We start from the raw sequence: 17708 nt of genomic DNA, 5'->3' as shown, positions 1-17708 counted from the left end.
CAGCCCCCTAAAAAATAATAAATATTTTAAAAAAAAAAAGAAAAGAAAAAAGAATCTCCTTCCCAACCCTGCCAGTTCTGGGGATTGACCCTCAGGGGTATTCTACCACTGAGGTTACCCCCCATACACATCCTTTTTATTTTATATTGGAATAGAGGCTGGCCTCAAGCTTGTGATCTTCCTGCCACAAATCTCCTGAGTAGTTGGGATTACAGGCATTCACCACTGTATTGGGTTAAAAGAATTATTGTTGATGTATTTACTTTTTCATTTTTAGATCCCTGAGATTTACTGCAGTTATTATTATACTCCAGTTTACTCACAGTTCACTGTTCTCCTATACTCATTTTAGTGCTATTTCTTGATTTCCATGCAATGGAGCTTCTTGGGGCTTCTGGATTAAGTATCTTGGTAGAGGGGTCTAGCTTTTAATAGTTAATGCCAAATTGTCCCTCTATAGTGGTAGTATTCATGTAAGGCTCCTTCCCCCCATTTTTTAATGTAATTATTCAGTATCCTGTTAATTATTGAAAAGTTACCCTTGTAAAGGTCATTGTATTTGGTATTATTGTCATTCCCTTGACTACTATTGTCAGTCCCTTGAGCATTCAACTTTTTTCCTGTTTTTCATTCAGTGAACATTATAGTCATAGACATTTGTTTCTCTGTATTCTTTCTTTTTTGGGGGGTTGTGTGTGCTGGGGATTGAACCTAGGGCCTTGTGCATGCAAGGGCAAGCATTCAACCAACTGAGCTATATCTCCAACCCCTTTGTTTAATAAACTCCTTCAAATCAAATAACTTGGGTCTCAGGAAGTTTATGAATATGAGTTGTAAGCATTTGTGTTCAGGCTTCCAGCACATAATACTTGTTTGTGTTCTAATGATCTTGAGAGATTTCTAGGTGCTTGGACTTTCATATTGTCAGGCAGATGTTGTTTTCTTACTCCTGTCTTAAAGCAGGACTTTTTTTTTTTTTTTTTTTTTTTAATATTACTTGCAGCTTTTTAGAGGTTTCTCCCCTTGTTTTCACCTTTCCCAGGTGGTGGCCAGCTGAGATCTGCCATCCTCGAGCTGTTCCTTCCAATATTGATAAGATGAGACATGATGTGGGAGAGTTCCCTGTGCTCTTCTTTGGGTCCAATGACTATCTGTGGACTCATCAGGCCCGAGTCTTTCCTTACATGGAGGGAGATGTGAGCAGCAAGGATAAGATGGGCAAAGGAGTGGATGGAACATATAAAAAAGGTAACTATCCTTTGTATTTCTCAGGCCAACAGAGACCCCTGTTGCCTGAACATCTGCGGTTTTTAAAATTCACAAAACTCTTCTTTTTGACAGCTTTCTATTGACCTCTGGGGTTTTATGTGGTTGTCACTGTAGGATTTGACAGGGAAAGTCACTGACATAACTCATTTTAACTTAACTTGCCTTACTGTAGTCGCTCAAGAACGATTGTTTTCTCAACATATCAAGAAATGAAGTTCGGGTATGTTTTATAGAACAAACATCGCAGTTTGCTTTGCAAAAACTTGGATCTCTTGCAAACCCCCCAAATGGTTTTGTTTTCATTTCTTTTTCCTTTTTAGCTTTTTGAGAGGAAATAATATTCAATAGAAAATATAAAAGGAATTAAAATTATAGAGCCATTTGATTTTTGTAAAGTAGCCTAGTATTGATGGCAGTGGGGGCAGTTATGGCTAAAAGAGGTTCCTTAGTATTAGCAGCAGTAGTTTTACCACTTATGAGATGGTTAAGACAACTGTGAGCCTTGGCATTCTCTTATGATATGAAGGGAAAATGTTGCTCTGATTACTCAGTGGATGATAAAAGTAAACCTGTAGGGCACGTAGTTGGTAATCACATCAGTGGTAATTATATTCTTTCTATAGCTGTCCTTTGAAAAGCCATGTATCTTTTGCTGTTTGAATATTAAATTTGAAGATTTTGTCTGCAAACTGAGATGAATATGGCTGTAAATGGAACTTCCTGGTGGGATGCAACAAGATTCTAAGCAGATGAACCTTCATGGATAGGGAATGGGTGTAATGTGTACAGGGAATGAGTATAATAAAGGTTCTGTTTGCCTCATGTTATTTTCAGTTATTTTAGTAGTTCCTCACCTGTTTGCCATGTTATTTCTGTCCTGAGGCATGGGCTATCCATATTCATTACTAATACAGTAAAGTGTATCAGTACTAATACTAATAGGAGCTTGAGTCTAGAGTCTTGCTGTCTCAGATCATCAGTAACCTGTGACCAACATCATGGCCTTCACAGTGGTAGTCCTCACCAAGGATATGGGAGAAGGTATAATGTAAGGAAGGCTCTGAGTTTGAGCCTGCTGCGGTTTTGAGATGTTCCTGTTTCTTTGCATACCAGAGGCTGGCTATGTTTCTCGTCTTCTAAAAATGTGTGTTTTGTGGGGGAATCTGACATAGATACTGGCAGTCAAACTACTGTTCAGTGATGGCTGTAGTAGATATATGTCTGATTGGCTGAGCAAGGTGAGGCATGGCTAAGCCGGGTACTGGAGTTTTGAAGCCATGGATGATGGCTACTTTCCTAAGTGTTACTTTGCTTTTGGTCCTGTGGCAACCCTGCAGAATATATACTATCCAGATTTTTGCATATTTTGGAAACTGAGGCACCTGAAAGTTATATTATTGGCTTAAGGTCCCAGTGTCAGTAAGTGGTAGAAAAAGGATTTTAATGCTAGCAGATGGAATCCAGGATCTAAATTCTTAATTTCTGCACTGACTGTGAGGACCTAAATGTCCTTAAATGCTGTATGACAGGCAGCATATGTGAAAGTACACATTTAATTTACCCTGTTGGGTTAAGTATTTGGTGTAGTTTTAGTACAGGGTTCAAAGAGCACTGTACTGGCTGCCTGAAAGGAAAGTTAAGTTGAATGGTGAGAGAGAGTTTTAAGAACTTCAGACTGTGATACAAAGTATGAGACTGTTAAAAGGTAAGTGATAGGGCTGGGGCTGTAGCTCAGTGGCAGAGCGATTGCCTAGCACATGTGAGGCACTGGATTTGATCCATAGCACTGCATAAAAATAAATAAAGGCATTCTATCTATCTACAACTCTAAATATATAAATACAAATGGTGGGTGATCACAGCTAGGAAGATGAGTGAGGGTACTGTTTCTAGGCAGAAAAGATGAGACCATAACAGAATTGTTCATAGGGTAGAGTGGATGATGGGTTACTGGGCAAACATTGTTGTAGACAAAGCAGGATATATTGAATAACAAACGTGGAAGGATGAATAATTATACTATTAACAGACTTCATGTAATACAAACGTACTGCTAGATGGTGACAGGGAAGAACATATGAGTCAAAGAATTGACAGGGAAAGAAAGCTACAGAGAAAAACGTAGGAAGAGTTGGAATTCTTGGAACTTTTCATCTGTATAAGGAATAATGAATCAATAGTGGAGAAAAATGAGAATCTCTTTTGTTGAGGTTTTCAGATACTTTTAAACATTTACAAGGACAGAACTTGAAATTGAATGTAGATAAGATGTGAAGATCTGTCTATCATTAGAGTTCGTGATGGATATTTACAGAATGAATATTAGAAGAGTAGGATGGGGTGGGTATGGTTTCATATGCTTGTAATCCCAGGTACTTGGGAGGCACAGTGTTGAGACCCTGGGTTCAGTCTGCAGTATCATAAAAGCAATACAGAGAAAAGATGGACAGGTACTTAGAAGAGAAGAACTTTGAATTACTTTGTTTTGTCCTAATGCCATGTCTGAATACCTCAGGGACTGTATAGCCTATTTGGAAATAGTTGTGATATATATATATATTTTTTTCTAGTTTTTCCATATACGTAGTGTTGGTTGCATTTTGTCTAAAATATAGATTTCTTCAAATTAACAGGGAAGCAAAATAAATACCACCCAGGTATTGTTAACTGACTTGTACTATGTGTTTTCTCAGCTCTTCAGGAAGCTGCAGCAAGGTTTGAAGAGTTAAAAGCCCAGAAAGAGCTAAGACAGCTGCAGGAAGATCGAAAGAATGACAAAAAACCACCGCCTTATAAACACATAAAGGTAAGAAAAAAAATCCTCGGAGACTACCTCTAGAAGACCCACTGTATAGCTTGCCTTATTCCTTATTCCCATCTCATCATGCTAAGAATTGAAAGCATAAGTATAGTTGTTATGAAGCCAGAGGCAGATTAAAAGAAGGAACAAGTACCAGAGTCACATTTCTAGTACAATGTATGCAGTTTTTTAAAAAATCAACTGTTTATTGAAGCAATCTTTTTTTTTTCTTGGAAATTCTCACATATAAGTGGGAATAGATTATATTCACATATTCCTGTTTGAAGGAGACCAAACAGCCGTGATTTATGTATATTCCTGAGATTGTATGCATAATACTTATGGTACGTCTTCTTGGTAATAACTGACCCTGAAAACATTTTAGGTGACCAGCATGGTCAGAAGAATTAATATTGGGTATTTCTAACCCTCAGTCTGCCTGACAAAATAGCCATCACTATCATCTGTGTTCAGAGGACCTTCTGTATTATTTAATATATGAAGTTATTTATATGCATAATTAAAAGACAACAATAACTCTGAAGAAGAAATATTTTAGAGAGTCAGGCTTAATGGTGCACACCTATAATCCCAGGGGCTTGGAGGCTGAGGCAACAGGATCACAAATTCAAAGTCAGCCTCAGCAACTTGGCAAGGCCCTTAATAACTCAGCAAAACCCTGTCTCATAAATAAAAATGTTTTATTTAAATACTTTTAGAAAGGGTTGAGAATATAGTGCCCCTGGGTTCAATCCCTGATACCAAAAAAGAAAGAAAGAAGTTTATTAGAAATTTTAGTATTTATGCTGGGCATAATGGTGTACACCTGTAATCCCAGTAACTGAAACAGGAGGGTCACAAGTTCATGGCCAGCCTCAGCAGCTTTTCAAGGCCTTCAGCCACTTTGGGAGACCCTGACTCAAAAAATTTAGAGGGCTGAGGATATGGTTCGGTGTTAAAGGGCCTCTTTGTTCAATACCATAATGCCAAAAAAATTGTTTTAGTATTTTCTCAAATACTGTTTACAAATCTTTTTTTTTTTTAATCAGGTAAGTGCTTTAAAATATTCACACATCATAATACATGAAAGAATACTTTTTAACCATATTATCAAAATGAGTTCACCACCCAGGATATTTATTTCTGGATAAGGAACTTATTTATTTTCCTTTCTATTTTTTTTTTCCTTAGTTACAGATGGACACAGTGTTTTTATTTTTATGTGGTGCTGAGGATCGAACCCAGTGCCTCACAGGTGTGATGCAGGTGCCCTACCACTGAGCTACAGCCCCAGCCCATAGAACCCTATATCTTGTTTGTCCATAGAAAAGTGTCATTTGCATGTCTTGTCTTTTTTTTTTTTTTACTTTTTATTTTTTAAGTTTCCAAAGTATGCTAATCTCTTTATAGAGTTCAGTGTGTTTATGTATGTCCAAAATATTTTGTAGGACTTAAAGAACTATTATTTATCAAAATTCAAATTTAACTTAATGTCCTGGATTTTTATTTGCTAAGTCTGGCAACCCTTTTTTAGTGGATTATAGAGATAGCACTTCCATTTTTTTAAAATAGTTCTTGAAAGAAGATGTAGTAAAACGAGTATTTTCTTTCTGAACTTTGAAGAATCTATTTTAAGGAGTAAAAATCATAAAATGTCAATCCTGGCAAATAATTAAAACTACTTAAGAAACTTAAAACTTATAAATGTCTCATAATAGATCCTGGAAATACACCAAGAGTTCAGTGGAATCACTGTATGTGAAAAAATAACACAAGTGTAGTTAGGCCTCAGAAAAAGGAAAGTCATTTGGTAATCCTGTTCACACAGTTCTAGGCATTTCAGAGTAGCACATCTACTATATTGAGCCTGGATATTGAGGAAGGAACTTTCTTTGAGTGATCTCACCCTAGAATTTAGAGACCAGTTCCTTCCCTCTGCTCTTTAAAATTTAAACAGACATATTTTCAGCAAAAAAATATAGAGCAGGTGTTAGCAAATCCCTTGATAGTTCAAATCTGATCTGCTGCCTATGTATTATTTAATGCCAATGAGCTAGCCAGAATTTTGAAATTTTTTTAATGGTTGAAGGAAAAATAAAGGTAATATTTCACGATATACAAGGATTATATTCAACTTTCAATGTTTATGAATTAAAGTTTTATTGTATCATAGCTATCTTTGTTTATATCATGGCTGTTTTTGTACTACAGTGACAAGAGTTGAGCTCTGTGTCAGAGACCTGTGGCCTACTCACAATACCTGAAATATATTTATATGAGTGTGTAAATCTTTGAAAGTGGTGGTGGTGTGGCATCAGATAAAGATTACAAGTAAATGTTCATATACCCTATTTATGGACTTGTGGTTTGGTTGGCTGACCTTGGATATGGCAAAGATGTATGTCCTTTTTAGTTTTCATACAGATAGTTTGAGGAGAATATATTTCTTGACAGGCTGTAGTTTTTATAATAGTGTAAAGAATAAGAGATAAACTTGTGGAAATGACAGCATTTTGGAATTTAGAGGACAGAAGTGATTTTTAAGTAATAGAAACCATTTATTTGCTTACTTGATGATTGTTCAATTGATACTGGGGAACAACTCAGGAATGTTTAACCATTGAGCTACTTCCCCAATACTATTTATTTATTTGTTTGTGTGCAAAAGAGAGAGAGAGAGAGAGAGACAGACAGACAGACAGACAGACAGACACAGGGTCTTATTAAGTTGCCTTGGTCTCACTAGGTTTCTGGGGCTGGCTTTGAACTTGTGATCTTCCTCCTCATTCTCCCTGTTTGCTGGGATTACAGGCATGAACCACTATGCCTAAATAACTTTATTTTTAAGATATTTATTTTTGGTGGTTCTAGGGAAATGCTCTACCACTGATATGTCCTCAGCCCCAGTAATAATTTAGATTAACTGGAGTTAGTAATCTAGAATAATTGGTATTGCAGATATCATAAAAGACATCAAGAAGGAAGAGAATTATAATATTTGCCTTGTTTAAGAGGCTGCTGGGCTGTGTCCTGATCCTATTCTTAAAATAGTCTCATAGGCAAAGTAATTTATAAAACCATACAACTCCTGACTAGTCAAATTTTATGTATGGGCTCTCTTTGAAGACTCAATTTGATTATTCCCACTGAAGTAATAGCAACCAGGGGAGACTTCTAATGAACAAATTCATCTCTTTTGAAATATCTGTTTTTTTCTCAGTATTGTTAATGCTGTTATCTATAAAAACTCATGAATGGCTTTGATATCACAGCAGCTTTTTGATCTTGATGGGTTTTCTCACCTTTAATGTAATTTTCAGTACTAGAACAAGTACTGTACATGAAAATATGAATAACAGTGCTGTTTTCCTTTTAAAATTTTTCAAATTACAATAGTTTAATATTTTACTTCTTTTTTTTTTTTAGAATCTTAATATTTATTTATTTATTTTTAGTTATTGTCAGGCACAACATCTTTGTTTGTATGTGGTGCTGAGGATTGAACCCGGGCTGCACGCATGCCAAGCGAGCGTGCTACCGCTTGAGCCACATCCCTAGCCCAATATTTTACTTCTTAATATTCAATATTAAGAATATTTAATATTTAAAGTTTAATATTCTACTTCTTCATGTGTAAGAAACCAAATTACTCAAAAATGTTTTCAAACCAAAAGTTTTACATTTCAGAATAGTGGCTATTTTTATCTAATTTTTAAAAAATTTTTGTGAGAGTCATGTTTTATATATCAATTTTAACACTTTATATCAAACTGCTTAAATAAATCTTGATTGTTTAAAATGATGTAGCTGGGCACATTGCGAACACCTGTCATCACAGTCCTAGCAGCTAGGTAGGCTGAATCAGGAAGATCACAAGTTCAAAGCCAGCCTCAGAACTCAACAAGGCTCTAAGCAACTTAGCAAGACCCTGTTTCAAGGTAAAATCACAAAAACTGGCTGGGGTAGTGCTCAGGATTAAGTGTCCCTGGTAACAAATTTTAAAAAATCAGTAAAATTATGTAAAATGTGGTGCACAACTTAACGGAGAAAAAATTTCCAGTGTTGCCATTATGTACAACCATAATGTACCAATAATAAATATGGGGGAAGTGTAAATTTGCCTTATACAGGTCTTCTGTTCTTTTATGTTCTTTTGCCTGATAATACTATGTGCTGCTTTCTCCAGGTTAACCGTCCTATTGGCAGGGTACAGATCTTTACTGCGGACTTGTCGGAAATTCCCCGTTGCAACTGTAAAGCTACTGATGAGAACCCCTGTGGGATAGACTCTGAGTGCATCAACCGCATGCTGCTTTATGAGTGTCACCCTACAGTATGTCCTGCTGGAGGGCGTTGTCAAAATCAGTGCTTCAGCAAGCGCCAGTATCCAGAGGTTGAAATTTTCCGCACATTACAGAGGGGCTGGGGACTTCGGACAAAAACAGATATTAAAAAGGTGAAGAAATCTCTTCTTAATGATCAGCTTTTTCTTTTCTTTTTTATTGCTTGATTAAAATTCTCACATTCATGTGATTTTTTATCATAGTAAAATAACATAGGTTATAGTTTGAGGATTAACTTTTATTATTGCTAACTCCTAGAATTTAGAGGTTTGAAGATGGATAATTATCCTCCAGTCTTCTGAAATTTTTTCCCCTCCCTTTTGGTTCTGGAAATTGGACCCCAGGGTGTATTTAACACCCCAGCCTTTTTTTTGGGGGGCTGAGGGTCTCACTATGTTGCTGAAACTAGTCTTGAACTGAATTCCTTCTTCATGAGCCTGCTGAGTTGCTGAGATTACTGGCATGTGCCACTGCGCCCTGCTTAAAGTCCTGTGTTGATCGTGTTCACTAAATAGCAGAATGTGAGAAAAAAAGAAGGAAATTCATAGGATCCTTAAGTGAAGGAAGGAAAATGAGCACATGATAGAGATATTTAATCACCTTTTTTTGTTGTTGTTGATACTGGGGATTGAACCAAGAGTGCTTTACCTCTGAGCTATATCCTTAGCCCTTCTTAGTTTTTATATTGAGGCAGGGTCTCACTAATTTTATGAGGCTGGCCTTGAACTTACAATCTTTCTACCCTGGTCTCCTTAGTTGCTGGGATTGCAGGCCTGTGCCACCACACCTGGCTAATCACCTTTTAATAAAATACAGTATTTTGTTGGAAGGCAGAATAGTAGCTTCATAAAACATGAAGCAAAATTCCGGCAGACTGACAGAGCCTATAATCCCAGCAGCTAAGGAGGCTGAGGCAGGAGGAGCACAAGTTCAAAGCCAACCTCAGCAACTCTGCAAGGCCCTAGCAATTTAGTGAGACCTTATCTCTAAATAAAATATAAAAAAAGGGGGCGATGGTTCAGTGCTAAAGCACCCCTGGATTCAATTCCTAGTACCAAAACAAGAATAACAACCAAAAAAACCATGAAGCAGAGGATTTGACCTTTTCTAAATGAAAAAGAGTAACATCTTTCACTTGAAGCTTGGAGGGATCTGCAAATTTCTTTTTTGATGGTATTAGGATTGAACCCAGTGGAGTTCTACCATTGAGTTTTATCCCTAGCCCTTTTCATTTTTTTAGTTCCAAGTTAGGGTCTTCCTAAATTGCCTGAGGCGGTTATTGAACTTGTCGTCCTCCTGTGTCACTGAGATTACAGGTATGCACATATGTGCCTGGAAAGATCCACAGTTTCCTAATGAACAGATAATATTTTATAGGCTTGCTATAAAATAAAATGTATATGACATTAGGAAAGTAAGCCTTTTTCTGGTTATAGTTTCTGAATAATTTTATTGATGTTTCTAAGAATGACAGTAAATATACATTGGTATATTTCATCATTTCTCATATTTACTGTTGTCAGATCCTTTTGTGATATAATAATAAATAGGGAAACATGGTCTGTTCAATATGAAAAACAGGATTCTAGAGACTTATAACAGAAGACATGAAACTAGCTTGTCTCAGAATATTTAAGTCAAAACTTCGAAGATGATGTAAGTAATTGTTGGTTAGCATTAAAGACCTGCAAGTAAGTTGACATCATGTGTGAAAACCAGTATGATTATAGTATAGGGAAGACAGTGTTGTAAAGTATGGAGAGATAGTAGGCATTGTGAGCTCCAAGGAACAGGAACATAATTTAGAGAAACTGACTTTCAGGCTCTGGCAGATAAAGGGATTTTTCCTTTCTTTCTTAACTGGTGGATCTTTGATGTTCATTGTATCCTAATCCTACTGCTGGTAGCAGTAGTGGGGATGAGAATCAAATAGTTGAAAAATCACAAGGTAACTAATTATATGCATATAATATTATGCACAAAATCTGAATTGGATATTCTGATACTTCCTTAATTTTTAAAATGTTATGCCTTCATGTGAATACTGGCATACTTTTGCTGTTAAGTCAGAAACTGTTTCTTGTTGTAGGGTGAATTTGTGAATGAATATGTGGGTGAACTAATAGATGAAGAAGAGTGCAGAGCTCGAATACGTTATGCCCAAGAACATGATATCACTAATTTTTATATGCTTACCCTAGACAAAGTAAGTAGTAGAACAAAGTAAGTAATGATGAATGAAATTTGGGTTATCTTAACTTGTGTTTGTAGATACAATATGCATATATGACATGGATCAATGTCAAGTGTTTCTCCACATGGGCTCTGCAGTAGATAAGATTGCAAATTTCTGGTGTACAGTTTCTTTCTGGTACCAGGGTTTGAGCCCAGGAGTACTTAACCACTGAATCACATTCCTAGCCCTTTTTAATTTGTTTTTGAGACAGGGTCTCACTAGGTTGCTTACAGTCTCACTAAGTTCCTAAGGTTGGTTTTGAACTGCCATCCCCCTGTCTTAGCCTCTGGAGCTGCTAGGATTATAGATATGTGCCACCATGCCCCAGCTAGTGTGTATTTTTGGCCAAAGGCAATGAAACTGCTTTTATTTGTTTGTTTATTTTGAATGATATGTTACTATAGGAGAAATATTTCAAGACAAAATAATAATTTTTACCCTTTTATTTTACAAATTAAGTAATTTGTTAATATTTAGTTACCATATTGAGAAGTTTCATTTTATTGGTATATGGAATTTTATTTTTTAATTTATTCCTAATTTGAATACCCTTTTATGTTTATTTTCTGTGTTTCTGCAGTTCCTCTTTGTACCTGAATATTAGGTTTCACTAACTTTCTTTTCCCTCTCCCAGCTTTTATAACATCCTTTTCTGGTACTTATGTTTAGTTTGTGAGATCCTCACCTCTAGATATCCTGATTATACTTGAAGGTGTGCAGTTCACATATGTTTTAAATATCAGTAGGTGATTTGACATGTTTACATGGTTTGAAAACTTCATAATTAGGGAATGGAAAGCCTTCTGCTTCTTGGGCAGTGGTCCTCAACTATCAGTATATATTAGTAATTCCCTGGTGGGCTTGTTATAGCACAGACAGTTGATCCCTCACTCCAGAGTTTCTGCTTTAAACAGAAGCACAACTTAAGCACAACCCAGATTATGATTTCTAATAACTCTCAGGTAGAGTTGGTGCTGCTGATCAATGGGCTGTACTTTCAGAACCACTACAGATGAGATTCAGATTTCAAAAATAACAGATTATTTAGAATAATTTTAGATAATTGTAGAGGTCTCAGGAAGTCTGACAAGCAGCTTTTCTTGGAATTCTAGGACCGAATCATTGATGCTGGTCCCAAAGGAAACTATGCTCGCTTCATGAATCATTGCTGCCAGCCTAACTGTGAAACACAGAAGTGGTCTGTGAATGGTGATACCCGTGTTGGACTTTTTGCCCTGAGTGACATTAAAGCAGGTAAGGGTCATTTGAGGATTCTAGAGTTATGTCCTAAATTTCAGGTTTTATCATCTAAAAATCTCACCTCAGGAATTCCAAAATAAAGTTTCCAAGTTTCTGAGGATAATAGCTGAAGACTTTCCAGATGGTACTTGGCCATGGTTGTGTTGTGTTGTGTTTTGTTCACGAACCCTGAGCCTTATGCATGCATGCTAGGTAAGTGGTCTACCAATTAGCTACATTCCCCACACCCAGGCATACAGTTCTAATGTATGAAGTATACTCACATTCTCATACAACTATCATCACCATCCACCTTGAGAACTCTTTAGTCTTCCCCAACTGAAACACTTTTTCTGTTCTGTTCTTTCCCCACAACCCCTGGCAACCACCATTCTATCTCTGAATTAGACTTCTCTAGGAATTTCATGTAAATGAAACCACACAGTACTTGTCCTATTGTGACTCAGTGGTTTCACCTACCATGTCTTTAAGAGTGAGCCTGGATGGTTTTGTTAAAGAAATAAATTCCCAGACTTTAACTTTGATGTGAACTCCCTGCAAATGAGTCTTGGAAACTCCAGCTCTCCAGGTGTTTTTTTAACCTTCTCTTCCACAGTTGCCCCTTTCCCATGATTCAAACCAAAGATTTACCTTTCATCCACCTGAATCTGTGAGTTATAAATAAATGTCTCCCTGCCTTCTTTCCCTTTTTGTGGTGCTGGGGATGACAGAAGTGCCTTAAACATGGAAAGCAAACACTCTACCACTGAGAGACATTGTTAACCCCTGTCCCTAAGGTTTTTAAAAGCAGACCTATCGGGCTGCAATGGAGGTTCAGTGGCAGAATGCCCGCCTTGTATGTGTGAGGCACTGGGTTCAATCCTCAGCACCACATAAAAATAAATAAATAAAATAAAGGTATTATGTCCATTTACAACTAAAAAATATTTTAAAAAACAGACCTCTCATGTTTGAATGCATAAGTGAGATAGTTGTAATTGTGACAAATATGAATACATTTATTTGATTTTTTTTGTTGTTGTTGTTTGGTTTTTGAGGTGCTGGGATTGAACCCCTGTCCCTAAGGTTTTTAAAAGCAGACCTATCGGGCTGCAATGGAGGTTCAGTGGCAGAGTGCCCGCCTTGTATGTGTGAGGCACTGGGTTCAATCCTCAGCACCACATAAAAATAAATAAATAAAATAATGGTATTGTGTCCATTTACAACTAAAAAATATTTTGAGGTGCTGGGATTGAACCCCTTGTGCATGCAAGACAGGCACTCTACCAACTGAGATATATTCCCAGCCCTCACACCTTTATTTGAATTGAGTAAATCTGATAATAGCTAAATTTAAAAAGTTATATTTTCCATAAATTAGAAGAACTTAACCTATGCTTCAAGGTTTTGATGGTTTAAAAAATAAAGTGACCTATGCATATGATACCCTTTAAATTGGTTAGTTTTTAAAATATTTGAACATAGTGTTTTGTGAATTTGTAATATACAAGATTTCATGCATTTTTTTTTTCCAAATGAATTTTTCATAGGAATAGAAGTAAGATAGTTGAAGATCACTGTCTTATACTCAAACTGAGATGGGACTCACCTAGATGTTTTATAACTGACAGTAGTGTAGTCCAGCAGAAATCCCATGAGTATCATGGAGCAATAGTTGAGACTCCCTTTGCCTAGTGTTATAGACCTCAGTCAAGAAGCATTGATCAGGACTGGGGCTGTAGCTGATGGTAGAGTGCTTGCCTAGCATATGTGAGGCACTGGATTTGATATCCAGCACCATATAAATAAAAGCAAATAAAATATATAAAAAATACAATAACATTACCAAAAAAAAGAAGCATTTATCAAGATATAAGAATTAAAAAGCCATTTGATCAGCTCTTGTCTGTGTTTTGAGGTTTTTGTATTTGTTCTTTTTAGATATACATGACAGTAGAATGTATTTTGACATATATACATGGAGTATAGATAATTCTAATTAGGATTCCATTCTTTTGGTTGAATGTAATGTGGAGTTACACTGTTCATGTATTCATTTAGGAACATATGTTTTATTGATTTTTAAATCTTTTGGACTTCCCTTTTCTCACTCTCTACAGATAGAAACATGTATTCTTTCATATACTTTTTAGAATTTGAATAGTTCTCACAGTTTTCAGATTTATATATATATATATATATATATATATTTTAGTTGTAGATGGACACAGTGTCTTTGAACCCAGTGTCTCATACTTGCAAGGCAAGTGCTCTACCACTGAGCTACAGCTTCAACCCCCCCAGTTTTAAGATTTTAAGAGTTGAGGGGTTTGCCTTGTAATTCAGTAGTGCTTTCCTAGCACATATGAGGCACTGGTTTCATCCTCAGCACCACCTGAAAATAAATAAAATGAAGGGATAAGAAAGAAAATTTAGGGGCTGAGTCTCATTAAGTTTCTTCTTATTTTGACATTGCTTATTTTGACATTGTTATTCTCCCTTCTCAGTCTCCTGAGTAGCTGAGATTTTATCGTCAAAACTGTTATTACTGTGTTGTTAGCCAGTATGGTTTGTTCCCTCTAAAACTCATGTTTTAATTTAATACCCATTATGATGAAGTATTAGAGGGTAGATAACTTAATCCATATATGATACCTTGGATGGTGTTTAAATTTAGACGTGTTTATCAGGGTGGAGCCGACATAATTAAATACTGGTATCTTTATAAGAAAAAGGAAAGCACCAGAAGATTTATAGCTATTATCCCTGTCTCTTACTATGTGATGTCCTGCAGTGCCTCTGGACCCTGCCAGTAAGTAAGGCTATCATATGCTGAGCCTCAATCTTGCATCAGAACTCTGAACCCAAGTCAGCCTCCCTTCTGTATAACTTATAGTCTGCGGTATTGTTATTAGCACCAGAAAGCAGGCTTAGATTCTTGGATATGATCCCTCTCCCCAGAAACTCCTTTTTCTTTCTCTTTTGTTTACCCTATTCACTCTGTTCAAGGGGATGACCTTGTCTACTGTGTCTAGCTACAAATTTTTCCACATTCTCTCTGCATAGATATATTGTTCCTATCCTCTTGGATCTAGTCTGCACAGATTAAATAGGGAAAATTAGACCTAATGTGATAAGTTTGAGGCCAAGGGTGTGTCAGAGCTGAGAACTGGGTAGACATAGTCAGGACTTCTCATCCAACTTTTCAGACCCTTCATGGATCTGTATCTTACTCTGTTTTTTCATGTATGCCATCTTTATTTCTCTCCCTGGTACCCTTTGCCAAATCCTTCAAAGGTTATTCAATATTGGATTCCTTGCTATAGTTATATCAGTGTTTCCTTTGTGACTTGATACCTTCTGATTTAGTTTCTTTGATTTTGTGTGATTGCTTACACAGTATATGTTTAGTGAGCTGCAAGTTGTGCCTAATATCCTGCTATCTTACACTTGTCTAAATGGTGGAATTGCCTCATAAACATGTCAGATCTGCAAAAGTTATATTATAGAAGCTAGACAAGTGTGGCTTAGTGGTAGAGTGCTTGCCTAACATGCACGAGAACCTGGGTTTGATTCTCTAGCACTGCAAAAAAAATTTCTCCCTCTGATTAGTTTTTCACTAGTAGTATAAGTAAATCACCCAACATTTAGTCCAATAAGTTCACAAGCAGGCCTGAGATGGAAACCCATCCCTGTTGTTTCTGTGATGATTAAGCTGTGACCCACACACAGATGATTGTATTATTTCTAGTATATGGCCCCTAAATATGAGTCAAGTGGTTTATATTTTGCCCATCTCAATAAAGAAACAATTTGCCTGGTGTTATGGCACATGCCTATAATCCATCTAACCAGAGGCTAAGGCAGGAGGGATGAAAGTTCAACGTCATCCTGGGCAGTTTAGAAGACCCCGCCTCTAGGGGAGAAAAATTCTTATTTTTTTAGGCCTAATCCTAACTTGCTTTCATTATGTGCTTAGACTGTATTTGAATGTTTTTTTTTTTTTTTTTTTTTGCCTTCTAATGCCTAGCATATCCAAAAAAGAGAGGGGTAGCTACTCGGGGTTCAAATGACCCAGCCTGGTTTTGGCATAACTGGAATGTACAGCCAGTCTTTACTGTATACTAAAGTGCCTCGTCTGTGAGTTACACTTACCAGGGCACATACTAGCAGGCATTTTTTTAATACTTATAATCCCAGTGCCTGGCACATCAGTACAGAATTAAGTTGTTTTTCTTGTATTTGGTTTTGGTATTGAGTTAAAAATTTTGTATCTGAGTAGTTGGCAAAACAAGAGAAAGAGAAAAACTTGAGATAATTAATACTTCTCTAGTAAAGGTGATTTTCAGTATTTGTTAAGGTACTAAAGTTTTTCCCCTTCTATAATGTATTTACTAATAATGTTATATTATTAAAATGTATTAATGTAGAGAATTAGTTAATTCTTTTTAAAATCCTGTTCGTGATCTCTTGAAAGTTAATGTCGTTTGTAATTAATAAGAAATAATTAAAACCATAGATATTAATCATTAATATTTTAATGGTCTTCTATGCAGGCACTGAACTTACCTTCAATTACAACTTAGAATGTCTTGGGAACGGAAAGACTGTTTGCAAATGTGGAGCCCCAAACTGCAGTGGCTTCTTGGGTGTCAGACCAAAGGTACCACCTCCAGATTAAGTTACTTCAATTCTCTGGTATAACTCTCTCTCTTTCGTGGTAAAGATACCAAAGAATTTGTAGTGAAATTTTAAGATTGTATTACAAAACAGTAGAATAGGTAAAAGTAGTAGAATTAGCCTTGCCATTTTAACTAAGTATAAAAACACTATTGTGCTGTATGCAGATGATGCAACCTATAAGCCCAGATGCTTAGGAGGCTGAGGCAGGAGGATCAAGAGTTCAAAGCCTGCCTCAGCAAAAACGAGGCATTAAGCAATTCAATGAGACCCTGTCTCTAAATAAAATACAAAATAGGGTTGGGGTATGGCTCAGTGGTTGAGTGCCCCTAAGTTCAACCCCCGAACCCCAGTCCCATCCTTAAAAAAAAAATTCTTTTGTCTCACTTCCTGTTTTTTTTTTAACTAAATTACAATTCTCTAACCATTAAGGATTATTTAAAAGTCTTTATTCTGCTTTTCTTAAATACTATTTTCAAATTTTCCTTTTTGTTACATAGTCTTCTTAATGATCATTTATAGTCATTAATTTTTTATATAATGGACTGATCATAATAGGTGAACATGTGGATGCTTCAGGATTTCTCTATCCTAAGGAACAATGTAGTGAAAATGATGTTTAATTTTGATGCAAAGTTGACTATACGGTTACTCCAATTGGGTAATTCCCATTATGTATTTTCTTGTTCTTATAAAGAAACCTATTATTGGGATGAAAAATGTATATTATCATAGAAAACAATAAGGATGTAAATAATTTTGATCAATTACAGGAGAAGGAAGATTCATGAATATTCTTTTTTTTAATATTTATTTTTTAGTTGGACACAATATCTTTATTTATTTTTATGTGGTGCTGAGGATCAAACCCAGGGCCTCACATGTGCTAGGGAGCACTCTACCGCTGAGCCACAACCCCAGCCTCAAATATTCTGTCTTATTAAATAAGGAAAATCATCTCTATATTGTATTGGGTTTCATTTTGGGTTTTAGTTAATTTGTTCCTTAGATAGTACTGTTTTCAAAATGTCAGCTGGTTTGTGTCCCATAAATTAAGATAGTAATCCATTTTATTTCACAATAAACAGTATCAAGTTTCTATATCCTCAAGGTCTCTGTAAGAGAGTATTTCAGTTGTAAA

At 36.2% G+C, this 17708-nt stretch overlaps 1 protein-coding gene across 6 annotated transcripts in view; it reads left to right on the top strand.

Moving 5' to 3' along the window:
- The window catches only part of Nsd1 (nuclear receptor binding SET domain protein 1), a 142425-nt gene that overhangs the window by 115918 nt on the left and 8799 nt on the right, over positions 1-17708 (top strand). For all 6 annotated transcript variants that reach the window (XM_026398225.2, XM_026398227.2, XM_026398223.2 and 3 more), the window contains 6 exons: positions 1043-1248; positions 3963-4075; positions 8256-8525; positions 10502-10618; positions 11761-11902; positions 16444-16550. In XM_026398225.2, coding sequence (XP_026254010.2) covers positions 1043-1248; positions 3963-4075; positions 8256-8525; positions 10502-10618; positions 11761-11902; positions 16444-16550 — 955 coding nt within the window. The remainder of the gene's footprint in view (positions 1-1042; positions 1249-3962; positions 4076-8255; positions 8526-10501; positions 10619-11760; positions 11903-16443; positions 16551-17708) is intronic.

The sequence above is a fragment of the Urocitellus parryii genome, chromosome 1 (genome assembly GCF_045843805.1).
Source record: "Urocitellus parryii isolate mUroPar1 chromosome 1, mUroPar1.hap1, whole genome shotgun sequence".
Taxonomy (NCBI): domain Eukaryota; kingdom Metazoa; phylum Chordata; class Mammalia; order Rodentia; family Sciuridae; genus Urocitellus; species Urocitellus parryii.
The sequence above is the reverse complement of the archived record's forward strand: the minus strand, read 5'-3'. Positions and strand labels throughout refer to the sequence as shown.